At 46.0% G+C, this 18,297-nt stretch overlaps 1 protein-coding gene across 5 annotated transcripts in view; it reads left to right on the top strand.

Moving 5' to 3' along the window:
- TJP2 (tight junction protein 2) overlaps positions 1 to 18,297 on the top strand; it is an 89,192-nt gene that overhangs the window by 53,734 nt on the left and 17,161 nt on the right. For all 5 annotated transcript variants that reach the window (XM_081317521.1, XM_081317520.1, XM_081317519.1 and 2 more), the window contains 5 exons: positions 5,102 to 5,226; positions 6,230 to 6,332; positions 14,083 to 14,641; positions 16,761 to 16,864; positions 17,011 to 17,164. In XM_081317521.1, the coding sequence (XP_081173647.1) occupies positions 5,102 to 5,226; positions 6,230 to 6,332; positions 14,083 to 14,641; positions 16,761 to 16,864; positions 17,011 to 17,164 (1,045 nt within the window). The remainder of the gene's footprint in view (positions 1 to 5,101; positions 5,227 to 6,229; positions 6,333 to 14,082; positions 14,642 to 16,760; positions 16,865 to 17,010; positions 17,165 to 18,297) is intronic.

Raw genomic sequence — 18,297 nt, 5'->3', positions numbered from 1 at the left:
ATAGGAGTCCAGTGTCCAGGACTGCCACTTTTTGTAAAGGCTACTGTCATCCAAGTTGCCTTCCTTTGCTACAAAAGGACAACAGTCCCATTCACGCAATGCTTTTACCACAACAGTGGTAGTACGAAAAGAGCAGTTTGGTGTAGTGTTAAGGCACCAGGCTAGAAACCAAAAGATCTGTGTTCTAGTCCCACTTTAGGCATGAAGCCAGCTGGATGACCTTGGGCCAGTCACTCACTCTCAGCCCTAGGAAGAAGGCCATGGCAAAGCACTTGCCAAGAAAACTGCAGGAACTAGTCCAGCCATTTGCCAAGAATCAAGAGTGGCTTGAAGGCACAAATTACATTACAAAATGGTGATGAGCAGCCCTTCCCTCTTATAAATCACACTGTGACATAAGCACTTGGCTTTTGTGTATACAGCTGCTGTCTTTTTACTGAGCAGTAATGTATGTAAAGGCCTCCAGCATGCAGATAAACCTGTTTGCTCAAACCACGTTTTTTGTCATTGATTTCACAGTGAGGCTTATGGAAGGGAGAGGCCTGTCAGAGGCCTTGAAACTGAACTGTGTACAGATTATCCAAGAAATGCCAAACAATTATTCACTCCTTTGCCGGGATCAATACAGAATACTGAAACAATTTTATTTCCATCTGTTAGTTTTACTGTCTAAAATGGAAAGTTTCGATCTGATCATTTCTTAAAGAGAATGATGGAATGGACCCAGATTTAAATTCCAAAACTTAAATGAAGGGTTTAAAAAATAATGACACCCAACAAACGAGAATATATTTTTTTTCTAACTGATACCAATGTAGGATTGTCCCACTCAAAGTCGTAAGAAGGGACTTTCTAACACATTTACTTATGCAGAGGCTTGGGAAGGCTGAAACAAATACAGGTTTACCACTTCAATTAACTTTCTAAACTAGAAGTGACTGCTTCATCTTACTTTTACTGCTACCACTACACTTAAATTCAAATGTGGCATAATACAAATGGCCTACATCACCTTAGCACCTTGCTTCTCTTTCCTCATTTTACATGTTTGAATTCAAGCTCAGTGTTTTATTATTTACTTATGTATATCCTACATTCATTATTTTAACAAATAACTCAAGGCAGTGAACATAACATACTCCTCTCTCCTATTTCCCTCACAACAACAACTCTGTGAAGTGGGTTGGGCTAAGAGTGACTGGCCTAAAGCCACCCAACTTAGGTGAGATTAGAACTCATGGTCTCCTGGCTTCTAGCCTGATGCCTTAACCATTAGACAACTTGGCCCTTTTATGACTTGTGGACTTCAACTCCCAGAATTCCTCAGCCAGCGTGCCTGACTGAGGAATTCTGGGAGTTGAAGTCCACACATCATAAAAGGGCCAAGTTTGAAGACCCCTGCATTAGACCAAACTGGCATACTCCTATCAGCTCTCTTGCCCCTTGTCCTATTGTCCTGGGGCCTGCCTTCCCTTTTTTGTGCCTTCATTGCCACCAATTTTGCCTTTTCATTGCTATCTCCTACCTCAGATCTCCCGGGCCTAAAATATGCCAGGTTCAGGCATATTCGGGTTTATTCAGTTCCAGGTTTATGCTGAGATACACAGGAATGGTTAAAATCCAATGAAACATTTGTGTTTTGCTCTTGGCATGAATCTGGCTGTCCAATCAGGGAATATTGTGCGCATATTTTTTCACACAATTAAAAAGCACTGAATTGTATAAAGCTTTATTAATAAATGTAATAACTCTAATGGTATTACTACTTAATAAGGATTTACAAGGCTCCAGATGTGCCTATCTGGGCATTGTAGTTAACAGCTTTACAGAAGTTTTTCAAGTCATCCTGCACCAAATCAAGTATCTTCTTTAACCCACCTTGCTTCTATGATTGCTCACCATTTATACAATAGTTTCACAATGTTTTGAAAATCTGTAAAATACCAGCTACGGACACAAAGGCTGAGAGTGACAGGCTATATTTATCTTCTGAATTTGTGGCAGATGGCTTCTTAATTTGTAGCTCAGTGACTTAAATTACTGCAGCCCTTTTCTGTCTCTGTAGTTCTAAATCATTCGTAAATCAAGATTGTGTAATGTAGGCATGTGTAAGAAATATTTTTCACTTGTCATTCAATTCCCTGGTCTGTAGGGAAGTTCTTTTTTTTTCAGGCCAAGCCTAAAATGTAATTGCAAAATTTTAACTAAAAACAATTTTAAAATACCATATAACTACCGTATTTTTCCATGTATAAAATGCTTTTTTCCCCCTGCAAACACCCTGTTCAAAAATCAGCTGTGTCTTGTACAAGTGCAGCGTCTTATGCATGAAAAAATAATGGTGACCTCCACAGCCCAGGGCATGCCTGTGTGGGTTCTTTGCATGCCACTGCCATGCCTCCTGGCGCAGGTGTCAAGCCCCTGTGGGCTTGCCACTAATGGGAGGGGAGAGGGAGCAAGATCGTCGGATGGCGGCATCCGGAGGCAGCGGATGGGACCAGCCAGCAGCATGGATGGCAGCGACAGCCCTTTCCCTCCCTCGTACCTGTATGCTGGCCGAGGACCATGCGAGGCCATCCTGCTCGATAATAGCGGCTGGCCAAACTTCCGAATTTGCCAGTTCAGCTGTTTGGTGCTCTGCCAAACAGCTGATCGGCACGGAGAAATGGCGGAGAGTTTAAAACCTGCCTTCGCTTCCCTTGTCTTGCTGTCATGCCAGTGCTTACACCGGTTTGTTTACCAGGGTCAGAAGGCTGCTGCTGTGAACTGACTATGCATGCCCATCGTGTCTGATGCTGGTCAGGTGGGTGGGGCTGGCCGGGAGGCGTCTTTTTAGAGCGCTGGGAGGCGGTTGCTCCCAGTGCTGACTTCGTTTGCTGTAAGCTTGGAACTCGCATGCCTGAGCATCTTATACAAGGGTGCGTCTTATACATGGAAAAATAGGGTATCTCCAAAATCCAAAGGGCATTAACTTAAGCATATTGCAATGCATTTCCCACAGCACTCTTAAGAGGGCCGATATAAAAAAAATATCCCATATGAACTGAAACTGTCCCCCCTGTGGCTAAGGGGCTATTGAAACTAGAGTTCATGTCCTACTATACTATACCTTCTATAAGGATTTCTGGACCTATCTCTTAATACCTTACCTGATAAAATACCCGGGAATCACCTATCTCTTTTATGTACAATTGCTGTTATCGGATCAGTCTGATGTAGTCTGTTTAAATGTAGCTAAATTTTGTTTTTCTGTCTGCAAATTTAGGCAGCCTTTGACTGCCCACTGACACTCCGCCATCAATTGTTAATTTTATTTTATTTTATTTTATTTGTTTAATGCTCCTTATTTGTAATGCTGATCTATGATACTACTATTACTACAATTTAAAAAGTACCCATCTCAGAATGATTACAGGACTTAGCAGTGTTTGCCACCTGCACTTCCAAGTAAGAAATTAGATTTTATCAAGTAACAATGTGATGAAACACATCAGTGGAAACTAGGAATAGCGAGAACATTGCACCCATTGAGAGTATTGCATTCAATGTAAAATAGCATTTAAAATGAGAAACAACATGGAAAGGAAACCAAGAAAGGCATGTTAAGCATTCAGAAAGCAATAGAGAAAGACGAAGAAGAAGAAAGGAGCAATCACAGAATAAATGGCATTCAGAGAAAAAGTAGAATTTCATCAGTTTTGAGGGAAGACTAGTGACTGATCTTTGGGGATCCATGATGAGACAGTCAGTAGAATGCAGTTTTTAGGAAAGGGAAAAGACACACACACTGCAATGCAGAAATAGAGATTTTGAGGTAAACACCTGAGCTTTGGGAACGAAATTCAGCAGGAGAAAGAGGGAGAAAGAAAAGAATCCTGGAAAGCAAGCATGTAGGTGAAAAAGTGATGCAGTGTGATGGGGAGGAAAAGAGAGAAGGTAGAAAAAGAGCGGCTGGAGAAGAAAATATGGTTGGGAAAGAAGGATGAAAGTGCATCTTTATTTATTTACTGATTGATTGATTGATTGATTGGATTTATATACCACCCTTTCCCGAAGGACTCAGGGCAGTTTACAGGGTACTTAAAACAGTGATACAAAAATTAAAAAGAATTAAATTTAATCCCTGAGAATAAAAACCCCAATTAAAAAAAAACCCAGTTCTTTGTTCTACATCATCCGGGTTCTTGAGGATTTATGGTACATGGAGCATCCAGAAATTAATGGAAGGAACGTAAGAGTAAAGTGGAAGGAAAGTAGAAGACTCAAAAGCTTTTTGGCCAATCTTTGGGTAATCAGCAGTTCTCCTTGGTGTTTCTGAAAACACCACTGAAGTAATGGAGGGAAAGACTGAAAAATGAGTCTCTTTCCTTCTCTCTCTGGCTGGTCACAAATTCAGGGATTCTACACTGCGCTACCTGAGGTGGGTTATTCAGAGTGACTCTTGAGTCCTCCCTTCCTTCACCAAGGTCTCCCCAATTCTGATTGTCTTTAAATGGTTTTTAATATAGCAGCTTGTGTGCACCATGGCCCGCATAGATGAGGTTCATAATCCAGTCAAATTTGTGGCAGGAAGTTTATGTTATTGCTCCATCTCCCTGCAGTTAAGGATTTATCACAGTAGGTAGCGTTGATATTAAACCCAAGCAAATATGTAACAAGCCTTATTATCCTGTATGTTTTATAAGGACTTGCATGCTGCATTAATTGGCTCTCTCATTAACAGAATTTCCAAGTTGAGATGATGCATAGCATATATCTCTTCTTCTCGGAGGGCTTCTGCTATCTAAGCGTTGTCACATTTTGCTTAGAAACTGTGGTCAAACCTGACCCAGCCCTTTTAAAATGTTTATTTTTTTTTAAAGGTAATAGGGGATGCATTACTTTTTTATTAGATCTTTTAGAGAAACAAAAATTAAAAATAATAAACAACTAAAAACAATAAAAATTACAAATAAGTCAACAGAAGTTCTAAAATGTCATAGAGATTATACTTTTCTAATATATCAATTATGAATTATTAAATATATTTGGGGGAGAGTTGTTATGTGGTTTTGGATGTTTGCTAAACATGTGTTGTGCTTTTTTTCTTTTTCCCTTTTAGGACTCAAAGCGAGGATTTGGTATTGCAGTTTCCGGTGGCAGAGACAATCCTCACTTTGAAAATGGTGAAACATCCATCGTTGTCTCTGATGTCCTTGCAAGTGGCCCAGCTGATGGATTACTTCAGTAAATAAGCTTCTTTACTTTAACCACTTCCCATTTTGTTTCATTGACAGTTTATTTGTAAAAACAAAGTGTTTCTGAACTTTGGCCTTCCAATTTGCCCACAAAAATGTGTTTTATTTTATTTTTATTGTAATCGTGATAAATCTGGATACCGTCCAATTCTCCTTACCTTTAGTAGAGCTCTGCAATACAGGATTTTAAATTTGGGAAGAATTTACTCTTCTACCACAGAAGGCAGCATTCAGGAACATGTGGGCTGTTTCTGATTTTCTACAGAGAATAAACATAATACAAAAATAAATTTTAAAAAACCTTTTGGGGATGATGATGATGATGATACAGTATTCCTCATTGTAGCTACAGGAAAGAAATGGGAAAATGCCATGACTATATTCTGATGTTTGGTTTCTTGATTGCCTCCAGAATTATTTGGTTCATAAATTTTGGTTCTCCAACATTGCTTATATCACTAAATAGTATTTGTATTAAAGTACATGCAGTAATCAGCTATGAGTCCTGTAATAAAGGAGAAAATATATGGAGTCCTTGGTGTTCTCTGAAGTTGGTGGTTTTCTTGCAGACATTTTATTACCAAACTAGGTGATACCATTGGTGCACTGACAATGAAACATCTGCAAGAAAACCACCAGGCTCAGAGAGCACCAAGGATCCCATAGTTCAACACTGAACTACGAATAGTCTTATCAGTAGAAAGTATATATGTGTAAGCCAAACCCAATAGGATGAGTGTTATTCTGCTGTAGGTCCACATGCCCAATACAGAAGAAAACGTTTACACACTTTCTCTGGAGTGTTTCTTAGGTATTAAAGGCCAAAGGAGACGATCTGAGAGTAATACAGGAGTAAACAGCTGCATGGGGTCTTTTCCTATATGGACACTTGCACTTGTGGCAGAATTTAGCAGATCCCGGTATTTTCGACCAGAATAGAATTAATGTTGGTCCTATTTTTTAAAAAAAAAAATTAATTACTTTTTTCCCAGAGAGAATGACAGAGTGATGATGGTTAATGGCACACCCATGGAAAATGTGGCCCATGCATTTGCTGTGCAGCAACTAAGAAAAAGTGGGAAAGTGGCCGTCATTGTAAGTTTATTATTTGTTTGTTTGTTTGTTTGTTTGTTTGTGAAAGACAGACCAGAGAGAGCTTCAGTTTGGCCTAGCTGTTAAGTTGATAGCGTAGAAACCAGGAAACTGTGAGTTCTAGTCCTGCCTTAGGCCTGAAAGCCTTTGGGCCAGTCACTCTTCCTCAGCCCATCTCACAGAGTTGTTGTAGTGAAAAAAAATAGGAGGAGAAAGGAAGAGTATGTACATTCACTGCCTTGAGTTAATTATAAAGTAATAAAAATGGAATAAAAATCTAATATAAATAAAAGCTGTGCAGGACTGAAAGAGAGCATACAATCACGTATTTATGGAGAAATATGAGTGTTGGCAGTGCAGCTGGTTCCAAAGCATTCCAAAATGCAGAGTATGTAAATCAGGACACAGGCATAGTTTGCTTCTGTTAACTATTATTTGATTTGTCCTGTGTTTAAACTTTTCCTAGCAGAACTGGGAAAGGGCTGTGGTCCTCAGAAAATCCATCACCAATTGGTCAAAGCAAGATTGGGCAATTTAATGTGTTGTACATAGTCACAAAAGGGTAAGAGGGTATTTTAAAGATCCTCTGGCCTTTCTTCAAATATTTAAAAGTACAATTTTTTTTTCTTTGCTGGAATAGAAAATCACATTTTATTTATTTATTTATTTATTTATTAGTTTTTATAAACCGCCCTTCTCCCGAGGGACTCGGGGCGGTGTACAGAGGAAGGAAGGTATACAGACCGAACAATAAAATAATAAGAAACACTAATGAACACAAACTGGGACCCCAATTAACGTTATCATGCCAGGCCAGCCTGCTGGAACAGGAAAGTTTTTAAGTCGCGACGGAAGGTACGGAGGTCAGGGGCCATCCGGATTTCGGTTGGTAAGGTGTTCCAGAGGGCTGGCGCACCCACTGAGAATGCCCTCCCCCTGGGGGCCACCAGCCGACATTCCTTGAGCGGTGGCACCCTGAGGAGGCCCTCTCTGTGGGAGCGCACAGGACGGTGGGGTGCTGACATCGGCAGAAGGTGCTCCCGTAGGTAGTCCGGACCCATGCCATGTAGGGCTTTGAATGTCATTGTTAGCACCTTGAACTTCACACGGAAGGCAACCGGAAGCCAGTGCAGCGCACGGAGGAGAGGTGTGATATGGGAGTATCGGGAGGCTCCCAAGAGTGTCCGTGCCGCCGCACTTTGCACCAGTTGAAGCTTCCGAGTGGATCTCAAGGGCAGCCCCATGTAGAGAGCGTTACAATAGTCTAGGCGAGATGTCACAAGGGCATGGGTGACTGTACGTAAGGAATCCAGGTCCAGATAAGGCCGTAGTTGGCGAACTAGTCGAACCCGGGAGAAGGCCCCCTTGGTCACAGCTCCAATGTGGTCTTCCAGGGAGAGCTGCGAGTCTAGGAGGACACCCAGGTTGCGGGCCCTATCAACAGGGGGTAGTAACTTGTCCCCAATGTTAAGCAATGGGACGTTCTGAATCTCCTGGCTTGCCGGTACGTACAGCCATTCAGTCTTGTCCGGGTTCAGTTGAAGCCTGTTTCTCCCCATCCATTCCCGGACCGCTTTCAGGCAGCGGGATATCACGTCTAGGGCATCACTGATATTGTTAGGAGTTGAGATAAAAAGCTGGGTGTCATCAGCATACTGATGGTACCCTACTCCAAAACTGCGAATGATCTCACCCAGCGGTTTCATGTAGATGTTGAACAGGAGAGGCGAGAGGACCGACCCCTGAGGGACTCCGCAAGCGAGAGGCCTCGGGGTCGACCTCTGTCCCCCTGTCAGCACCGACTGCGAGCGACCCTGGAGAAAGGAGGAGAACCAACGCAGAACCGTGCCTCCCACTCCCAGTCCCCTGAGGCGTCGCAGCAAGATACCATGGTCGATGGTATCGAAAGCCGCCGAGAGGTCTAATAAGACTAGGACAGAGGAATGGCCCCTGTCCCGGGCTCTCCAGAGATCATTCATCAGAGCGACCAATGCCGTCTCCGTGCTGTAGCCCGGCCTGAAACCCGATTGGTACGGGTCTAGATAAACCGCTTCATCCAGGATCTGAGGAAGTTGGTGCGCCACCACGCTCTCAACAACCTTCGCAAGGAAGCGAAGATTGGAGACTGGACGAAAGTTATTCAAAGAGGATGGGTCCAAGGTGGGCTTCTTGAGGAGAGGTCTCACCACCGCCTCCTTCAAGGCGGTGGGGAAGTGACCCTCACTCAGAGAAGCAGAGATGACCGCTAGGAACCAGCCTCGTGTCGCCTCTCGAGCTGCATAGGCCAGCCAGGAAGGGCACGGGTCCAGTAAGCATGTGGAGGAGCTCAACCTTCTCATAATCCTGTCCACTTCCTTAGGAGTTACAGGATCAAATTCTTCCCAGATGACGTCGACAAGACTGTCCATGTCTTGTTCTTCCATCTCAGCCCAGTTGGAGTCCAGACCAGTTCGAATCCGAGCGATTTTATCCAGCAGATATTGACCAAATTCCTCGGCTCGACCCTGCAAGGGTTCCTCCCTCACCTCTTGGTTTAATAGGGAGCGAGTCACCCTGAACAAGGCAGCCGGGCGATTATCTGCGGACGCGATGAGGGTGGAAAAGTAGTTGGATTTTGCCACCCTTATCGCAGCGAGATAAGACCTGGTGAGGATTCTTAGTCGCAATCGGTCGGATTCGGATCGACTGGACCTCCAACGGCTCTCTAGGCCCCGTCTCCGACGCTTCATCTCCCGGAGCTCCTCGGTGAACCATGGGGCTCGCTGGGATCTGCGCCGGGTCAGAGGCCGCAAGGGTACAACTCGGTCCAGAGCCTCCGTGGCTGCCTTTTCCCAGGCTTCCACTAAGGCTTCCGCCGAGCTGTGAGCAGGGGGTGCACGCGAGTCCCTAAGCGCTGCCTGGAACTTATCAGGGTCCATTAGGCGCCTAGGGCGGTACCATCTGACTGGCACCGTGCACCCACGGTGGGGGGTGGCAAGGGGGAAGTCTAGCCGCAGGAGGTGGTGATCGGTCCATGACAGGGGCGTAATAGTTGTGGCACCCCCACCGACATCATCACGCCACCGTCCAGACAAGAACACCAAGTCTGGGTTGTGGCCTCTCTCATGAGTCGGCCCAGAAATTATTTGCAACAGGTCCATGGCCGTCATGGAAGCCATGAACTCCCGAGCCAGTTCGGACGATCCTCCCAGGGACGGTAGATTAAAGTCGCCCAAGACCATGAGTCTTGGGAATTCAACCACCAACCCTGAGAGGACATCGAGTAGCTCGGGTAGGGCCGCCGCTGCACGATTAGGTGGTAGGTACGCCAGCAGCAGACCCAACTGCGCCCCTGGGCCGAATCTCAGTAGGAGAGACTCACACCCGACCATCTGAGGGACGGTGGTCTCTCGCGGGCTAAGGGATTCCCTGATGATAACTGCCACTCCCCCGCCCCTCCCATGAGCCCGGGGCTGGTGCAGTACCTGGAAACCTGGCGGGCAGAGGTCCACCAGAGGAACACCCCCCTCTGGGCCCAGCCAGGTTTCCGTGATGCAGGCCAGGTCTGCATGCTCACTCTCCACTAGGTCACGAATGAGGTGAGCTTTGTTAGCTGCGGACCTTGCATTCAGGTAGACCAGCCTTAGCATGGGAGGGTGCGCACCTTTGCTCCCGGGTCCTCCGGGGGAGAACAGAGGGTCGGAGCGTCTCACCGCCTGTACAGAGCGGAGATGACACTCCCGGTGACGATACGGCCCTCTGTCTGTGCACCTTCTGCCATTCCCCACCATCCTAGGGATGGGACGCTTGTCAGTACGCCACTGGGTGTTATCGGCGACTGGTCCTCGTTGTACGCCGTCGCGAACGGCCGTGGGCCTGGCATGCGTTATGGTGGCTGGAAGGCGTGCCTTTCCCGCGCAACCATAGTCTCCTCCCTCCCCCCTCCCTAACCCCACAAAAAACTTAACTAAAAACTTAATCAGGGGCCTCTTGTTGGGCTTATGCTGGAGGCCCCTGACCCTGCCCGGCCATCTCTCAGAGGCCCAGTGGTTGGGCCCGTCATCAAGATTGGATGTGATGCAGGCGGGTCGCACCCAGGAGAGTGGGGAACCCCTGAGGGCGTGCAGTGCTATGCTAGAGTATTGAACAAGCATAGTCACAGGTGGTTCCGGGAAGGCTGTCCCCTGGATGGTGAATTTGCAGGAGGGTCGAGTCGGGTAGGTGCGTATCTGGATCGTCGCCCTGCCACTGCCACTTGGCCGGGCGAACCCCCAGAAGCAGGCCACTCCTCATCCTCTCACGATGGGTTGTGTCTCTGCTTCCGGAGGTGGTCCAGAACGTACTCTGGGTGAGGCATACCCCATAGAGCTCTCACCTCTATGGGGTAGCAGGTGTAAGGCCCAGCCACTCTGCCACTGTGGCTAGCACCCAGGCCCGTTATGTCCTGTGGGGAGAGAATGGGCAAAGATGGGTGAGAGTGGGCAGAAGGCAGGATGGAGGGATCCATTAATTGGCGTCAGCTCCGGTGGTTCAGCCGCCCCAAACAGTTCCCTCCCTGATCCTCTGGGCGTTGTTCCCGGCCGCAGTTCCATGGCCCCTATTGGTTGAGGACCGTCCAGAGCGTGGCCTCCCAGAGGTACGGGAGTCCCTGGTGTCATGCCCCTGGTGTTGCCGTCTCCGATCAAGGTGTCTCGAGGAGGTGGCTCGGGCCGTCGCCTCCATTGTCCAGCGTCTCCTTTGGTGTGAATCTTTCGGAGGCACCGCCGTCCAGGGGCAGCCCACGGTGGTCGAGACGCCGCACCGCTGTTACTAGCGTCTCTGTCAGGGCCTCTGTCAAGGCCCCTCGGAGGACGGTCGACCAGGGCCCAGAGCAGCTGCCTCACCGCCCATGTCTTCGTTGCTGCCGCTACCGTTGTAAAGCTGGTTTGCGGCGTCTCCTTGAGGATTGTTGCAACGGCCGTAGCGGTACAGGGGGTGGGTCGAAGATGCCACGCCGTCAGTGCTACCGCCGCTGTCAAGGCCCCTGGGTGGCGAACGACTAGGCCTGGAGAAGCAGTCCCGGCCGCGGTCGTCTTCGCTGCCGCCTCTTCCACCGCCCAGCTGATCCGCGGCGCCTCCTCTGATCCTCGGAGACGCCGCCGCTGCCCGTTGCTGTTGCTGTTGGTTTCGTTGCCGGCGCCTCCGTCGTACAGCTGATCTGCGGAGACGCCGCCCTTGCCCGGTGATCGGCATCGGAGGAGACCGCAGACCAGGGCTCGCTGGGCTCTCACCGCCGAAGATGCCGCCGCCACCCGGGAGCCGGTCAGGGGCAGAGCAGAGCCTTCAGCCCCTCCTGTATGGCTGCGAGGGCTGCCGTGGTCCAGGGCTGTCGTGGTCCAGGGGCGGGCCTCTCGACGCCGATGCCGCCGCCTCCGCCACCCAGCTGGTCCAGCTGGTCCGCGGCGTCTCCGTCGATAGTCCGGAGACGCCGCCGTCCCCGGGAGCCGGTCAGGGGGCCGGGGCAGAGCAGAGCCTCCGGCCCCTCCTGGATGGCTGCGACGGCTGTCGTGGTCCAGGGGCGGGTCTCTCACCTCCGGCGCCGCCGATGCCTCCGCCTCCGCCACCCAGCTGGTCCAGCTGGTCCGCGGCGTCTCCGCTGATAACCTGGAGACGCCGCCGTCACCCGGGAGCCGGTGGGGGGGCCGGGGCAGAGCAGAGCCTCCGGCCCCTCCTGGATGGCCAGGGGGGGGCCTGGAGACGCCCCGCCGCCACCGCCATCGCCGTTGCCAGGCTCCCTGGATCAACGACCAGCCTGGGGGCTTGAAAATCGTCGCCGCAGCCGCTGCCATCCTTTCCGCCGGGGCCTCCGCCGCACAGCTGATCGGCGGAGGCGCCGCCCTTGCTCGGCAGTTGACAAGCGGCAGAGGCAGGGCGGAGGGTGCTGGCTCCGTTTATAACGGTCGCCAGCGGCCCAGGCGGCGGGGCAGGGATGTCCTGGCACCCCTGCAGTTGTTTCGGGAGGCAGCGGGCGGCATAATTACCCAGCTCATTTGCCCGAAATTCTTGCCCCACCCCAGGGGTCCATTGACGTCCTGGGGGGCTCCTGGGGGGACGCCTTACTGTTGGGGGCTACGGAGCTCTCCCCAGCGCGTCCGCCATCTTCGGAGCCGGCAAAAAAAAAAAAAAAAAAAAATACTACTTTACAGTATTAATATTTTCTCCCTAAAGCAGGGGTGGGGAGCTATGGTCTTTTTATTCCTGCTAGCTCAGGAATTCTGGGAGATCAAGTGCACAAGTCATAAAGGGGCCATAATTCCCCACCTTTACTAAGGTTTGAAGAAGAGTATCCACAAAATTCAGGATTTCCATGAGATTGATTCTAATATGTGTTGGTGTTGGGAGACATAATGACTTCAGATCAGTCTTAGAATAGATGATCAAATATATAAAAACTAACCTTTCCATTATGGTCTGCAATGAATTCTATAAAATTTGAAATTGTATTTGTTTATCTATTTCGGTTCAGTAAAATCTGCCATTTTGTACATTTATTGATAGTTTTTCATGGCGGGCTGGGGAATTTTGGGAGTTCAAGCCCACAAGTCTTAAAGTCCACAATTCTACAAGTCTTAAAGGTTGGATAGCACTGATCTAATCCCTGAATGAAGGCTTCAGTCTAGACCAGTGTTTCTAAACCTCAGCAACATTAAAATGTGTGGACTCCAACTCCCAGTACTGGCTGGGGAATTCTGGGAATTGGAATCTTTAAAGTCACTGAGACAGAGAAATAGATTTCAGACAAAAAACAGAGTACCTATTCTATTGCTGCCTTTTACCTGAAAATATGATCAGCCACTGTACCAAGTTGGAATGGAGTGTGTTTTTTAAGTGCAATATAAACCCAGCTGTTCTGACTTGCAAATCGTGGCTTACAACTTAACGTATGAATCCAGCCGTTGTCACTAAAGCTATGGAAAAATTAATATCCTGCTGCATTTGGGGACTTCAGAAGAGTCTACTGTATTCAGGTATAAAATACCCAATGCTGGGAAAATGAACCATATGAAAATAAGCAAACCTTTGAAATGGAAGAAGATAGAAGGGTTTTTGTTGTATTATTTCGGAATATTCCTGTTGTTGATAAAGCACTTGCAGGTGTAATTCATTCCATACATAAAAGGAATTTATTGAACGGGCTACCCAGTGTTGCATTGATAATTTGGGGAACTGCTACTGGTGATTTTGACACTTTGTGTGAATTAGCCATAAGCTAAGAAAATCAAATTTGGTCAAGTGCTATGCAATGTTGCATCCAAATTTAGCTTATTTATGCTAGGTTTTTGAAAATGGACTACAGCAGTCCTCAACTTATGGCCACAATGATACCAGAACATCTGTTGCCGAGCAATGCACTCATTAAGTGACTCAGGCCTGATTTTATAACCTTTTTCTCATGGTCATTAAATGAATCATGCAATCATTAGGCGAATCCAGCTTCCCTCATCTTCTTTGCTTGTTGGAAGCCTTCTGGGAAGGTCACAAATGGCAATCGTGTGACCCCCTAGGACACTACAGCCATACATGCTGGTTGCCAACCACCCAAGTTTTGATCACACAACTATGGGGACACTGCAGCAATTGTAAATGCAAGGACCAGTCATAAGTCTCCTTTTCCACTAGCACCGTAATAACTTCGAATGATCGTTAGGCAAGTGTTTGTAAGTCAAGGACTACCTGTATAAAATGGTTGACTTGTTTTTACAAAGGCAGCCTTGTTCTTCTCTCCTGTAAATAGGTGGTGAAAAGACCACGTAAGGTACAAGTCCCTGCAGTTCAACGGAGCCCGTCCCTTGACTATGACTACAGAGCTTTTGAAGCCCCGGATGATCGTGCAGAGTTTGATGGTCGAAGCACTCGGAGTGGCTACAGTGAAAAGAGTTGGCACAGTGGAAATGCGGGCCGTAGCCAGAGCTGGGGAGACCATCTTGACAGGGGCTACAGAGTGGCCCCTGATAAAGGGCGCAGCCAGAGCAGAGAACGCAGCTTCAGTCGGGACCGAAGCCGGGGCCGAAGCATGGATAGAGAGGGAAGCTTGGACCGTGAATACCAACGACCCCGAAGCAGAGGGCGGAGCGTTGATCGATACGATACCTATGACTATGGGTATGATGGAGGCAGGAGTCTACCAAGAGATTATGACTGGCGATCTCGTCCTGACCCTCAGCGTGGTAGGGAAACCAAGAGTGGTAGCAGAGATAGGCTGAGTACCCACAGTCCCACCTCTGACCCGTACGACTGCAGAACACAGGAAGATCCTGTTAGTATTCTTCTCACAAAAAGCAAAGCCAACGAAGGCAAGTTCTAAAGTACAGGTTGAAGAAATGTGTCCTTTTGCCTTTGGTTTCATTGTCTTACTGTTATCGATGCAAAAACCAGTGTTGTTGATGTTTCACTATTTTTTTTCTTCTAAAAAAGACAACCTGTAACTTAGAGAAGGACAAATTGAATGAGATATTGCCAAGCTGTAGTTGCATACATCTGGAGGGCACCATGTGGGAAAAGCCCGCTATGTACCAATAGCCTTTGGGTTGCCAGTGGAGGGCAGTAGTGTGCCTGGTGATGTGTTCCTTATCCTTCCTCTACCTAGTTTTATAGGAATCTAGCAGGCTACAGAGTGGACCTCAGTCCTGACAAGTATTTCTACCAATGTCTGTGGGCCATTTATAGATCCTAATGTCAACGCTGCTAACATCAAATGTTATTGCTTGACAATAGATGAAGAAGTAGCTATTTCATATGTTAAACTTGTGTATTGCTTTAAGACTTGTGTATTGCTTTAGTTTAAGGTTAGGAGGGGGGATGAGTAGGATTGCACCTTTCAAGGCCATCTCTCTCTAAGAAGATAAGGCCTTGGCAGCTTTTCTAAGGGAAGGGAAACTGATTCTTTAAATTAATTGGAGAATATGATTAATGACAAAATTAGAAAGGTAGATAATTGTGTTTTAATATATTGTGCAAGGGGCGGAGATTTCAGATTCCAGCTTCCTTCTAGCAAGCATTTGCTGGTGTATTAGGCTAATAAAGGACTTTTAAGGTAAACAATGCCTCAGAGTCACTTGAAAAGCCCATACTTTGGAAACCTGACACCTAAATGTTTTGATAGAAAATAAAACAGTGGATAGCTGCTGCCCCGCTGATCTTTTGATCAGCTATATCCAATCCTGCAACCACTTTACCTGAAGGCTCATATTGGGCTCTCAAATTTCCAAATGTGCTTCCTGACTCCAAAAATGTAGGCATTTCCAGGATATAGGATATTCATTCATTAGTGTTAAACCATTGTGAAGTGCCTACATATTTTAAACTTTAATTTGCACTTTTGTTTACAGAAGCGAATAAAGAGCAACCAGATAGATATATAACTTTCCCAGTGGTGGGATTCAGCCAGTTCGTACCACTTTGGCAGAACCAGTAGCTAATTTTTTGTTGCCCAGGCCCAGAAGGAACTTCCGGAAGTGGCATCCACAATGTTCACATATTTGAATCCCACCACTGAACTTTCCCCTTTGAGCCTTGGAAGTATTTCTAGGTGGTTTTTGGAAAAAAAAAACACCAACTCCTGCATTTTTCAAGATTTTGCCAACGATTGTTTATATATTTAAAGCTGAGTCAGAAAATTGCTTTAGTTTTAAATGACTTGCTGTATTAAAGGGCAAGCATCAAACAATTTTTCTCAGTTTATATGCAATAAATAGTGTCTATGTCCCTCAAGTACCCATCCAGTTATCTCTGCAATGTACCCAGAGGCACTGAGAAGCCAGGTTTTTAGGTGGAAAGGTTGAAAATGCCTAAAGAAAAGGTAATTTAGAGGCAGTATGATAGTCATCATCAAATACATGAAATAACTGCCATATAAATTTATTTTCTGTACTTTGGAGAGATTAAGAACTGAATTGTAGGCTCACATTTACAAGAAAATGCATGTAACAAAACCATCTTGTGAGAAAGATGGTTTCTGATAATAGAAACAGTTGATAATGGCATAAACAACCTGAATAGGCAAGCTATCTTTTGTTCATCAAACATTTTTGAACAAAGGTTCGATGGAATGTATTCTCCTGGATTAGAAGGTTAGATTAGATGATCTTTGTGATATAATCCCATACTCAAATTATGTCTGAATTTCAATATATGATAGCTCATTGCAATGTTGAAAGTTGTTTTTTGAGTATAATCTGCCAACTATATGTGGTACTTGTTTGAATTATGATAGTTAACCTGTTTGTGAGCCAGAATAGCCAAATTTAATTGGTAGACTATCTTTGATTTTATGGATCATAAATTGCACCATTGGGTCTAAAATGTGCATATTGCAGGACAAAAAACTGATAGAACTCTTAGAAGCAAAATTTGGAAATTGCTAGTATGCAATTCGATAAATCGCAAAACTCTGTCTTCTTGTTCCTCTTGCAGAATATGGTCTGCGGCTTGGAAGTCAGATTTTTATCAAAGAAATGACTAGTACTGGCCTGGCAACAAAGGATGGCAATTTGCACGAAGGAGACATCATTCTCAAAGTATGACATTGTACAAAAAAATTAATTTCTTAATGGGGATGTAAAAATATCCTTGTGGTTGTTGTTTTAATTGCCTGTTTGTAAATACTGGGCAGAAACTCTTTGAACTTCAGATATAAATCAATCTGCTTGTTTTACACATTCAGATCAATGGTACAGTGACAGAGAATATGTCCTTATCAGATGCTAGAAAACTGATTGAGAAATCAAGAGGAAAACTCCAATTGGTTGTTTTGAGAGACAGAAAACAAACTCTAATTAACATTCCTACCATGCAGGACAGCGAGTCAGAAATGGAAGGTAAGAGGTTGAAAGCAAAGACAAATAACACTTGTTAAACTGTTAAAACTGTTTTAATGATTTTCAAAAGAGTTGTGAGCAACATCTACATATAGTATGTTGCATCTTAAATAGATCTATAAATGTATCCAAATGCAAAATCTTTGTGTTTGTTGTGTGGAAAAACAAGAACAGACTCTTAACTGATCTGAAGCATAATCAGATTTTTGAGGCAATGGATGTGAGCAAGTTTCTGGGCTTGTCTCTCAAGCTTAAGACAATAATGAGCTAGGAATCAGCCATGGAACATACATGCTTCATATCATGTTCTATTTTTCCATGTTGTTCATAGCTTCCATCCTTGATACTGGAGAGGCAAATACCTCTAAATAAGCCTGCTGTCTATCCCATGCTATTTCATAGGTGCTAGTTTTCCTCCATTTTCACATACGCAGTAAATGCTCATAATCATTGGCAGGAATTCATGGCTAAGGAAGGCAATAACAGGCATACCTTACTCAGTTTTCCGGAAACAGCTAGTATCCCCTTGAAGTGAATAGCTCCTTTTCACTTGTTTTGAAAGCAGGGCTAGAAAAATCTGAGGTTGCTTCTGGTGATAGGAAGTATTTTCTTCCTAGTGCTGAGGTCACCCTTATAATTTCTTCAGCCTCGGAGGACCTCTGAGAGAAAAGAAGACTGATGACATTACAATTTCTCCATAATGGATGGGATTTATCAGGTTTGGTTTGCTTTTGATGGGCTTTACAGCAAAAGGAATGCCTTAAAGAAGGGCTCCCTAACCTGTACCACAGCCCACTGGGAACCAGGCCGCAGAAGCACTGGGTGAGCAGGTCAGTGCACAAAACTTCATTTGTGCAAGCAGTGGACGCACACACTTACGCGCAAAGCTCGATTTGCACTGAACCATCGCCTCCACACACACACACACTGCCAGCGCTGGTGCTGGTCCACAGAGCTGGAAAGGTTGGGGACCACTGCCTTAAAGTTTAAAGGAAATTAAGTGTTTTAAGGTGTCAGGTGAGCGCTATAAAGTTTAAAGTATAAATCTTTCCCCTTAATACTCCAAAATCCTGATTTCTGGGCCAAAACAGTGCTAGGGGCCACATGTGGCATGTATCCCCGGATTGTGCATA

The sequence above is a fragment of the Vipera berus genome, assembly GCF_964194415.1.
Source record: "Vipera berus genome assembly, chromosome: 2".
Classification (NCBI taxonomy): Eukaryota; Metazoa; Chordata; class Lepidosauria; order Squamata; family Viperidae; genus Vipera; species Vipera berus.
This window is presented reverse-complemented; position numbering and strand designations above follow the sequence as displayed.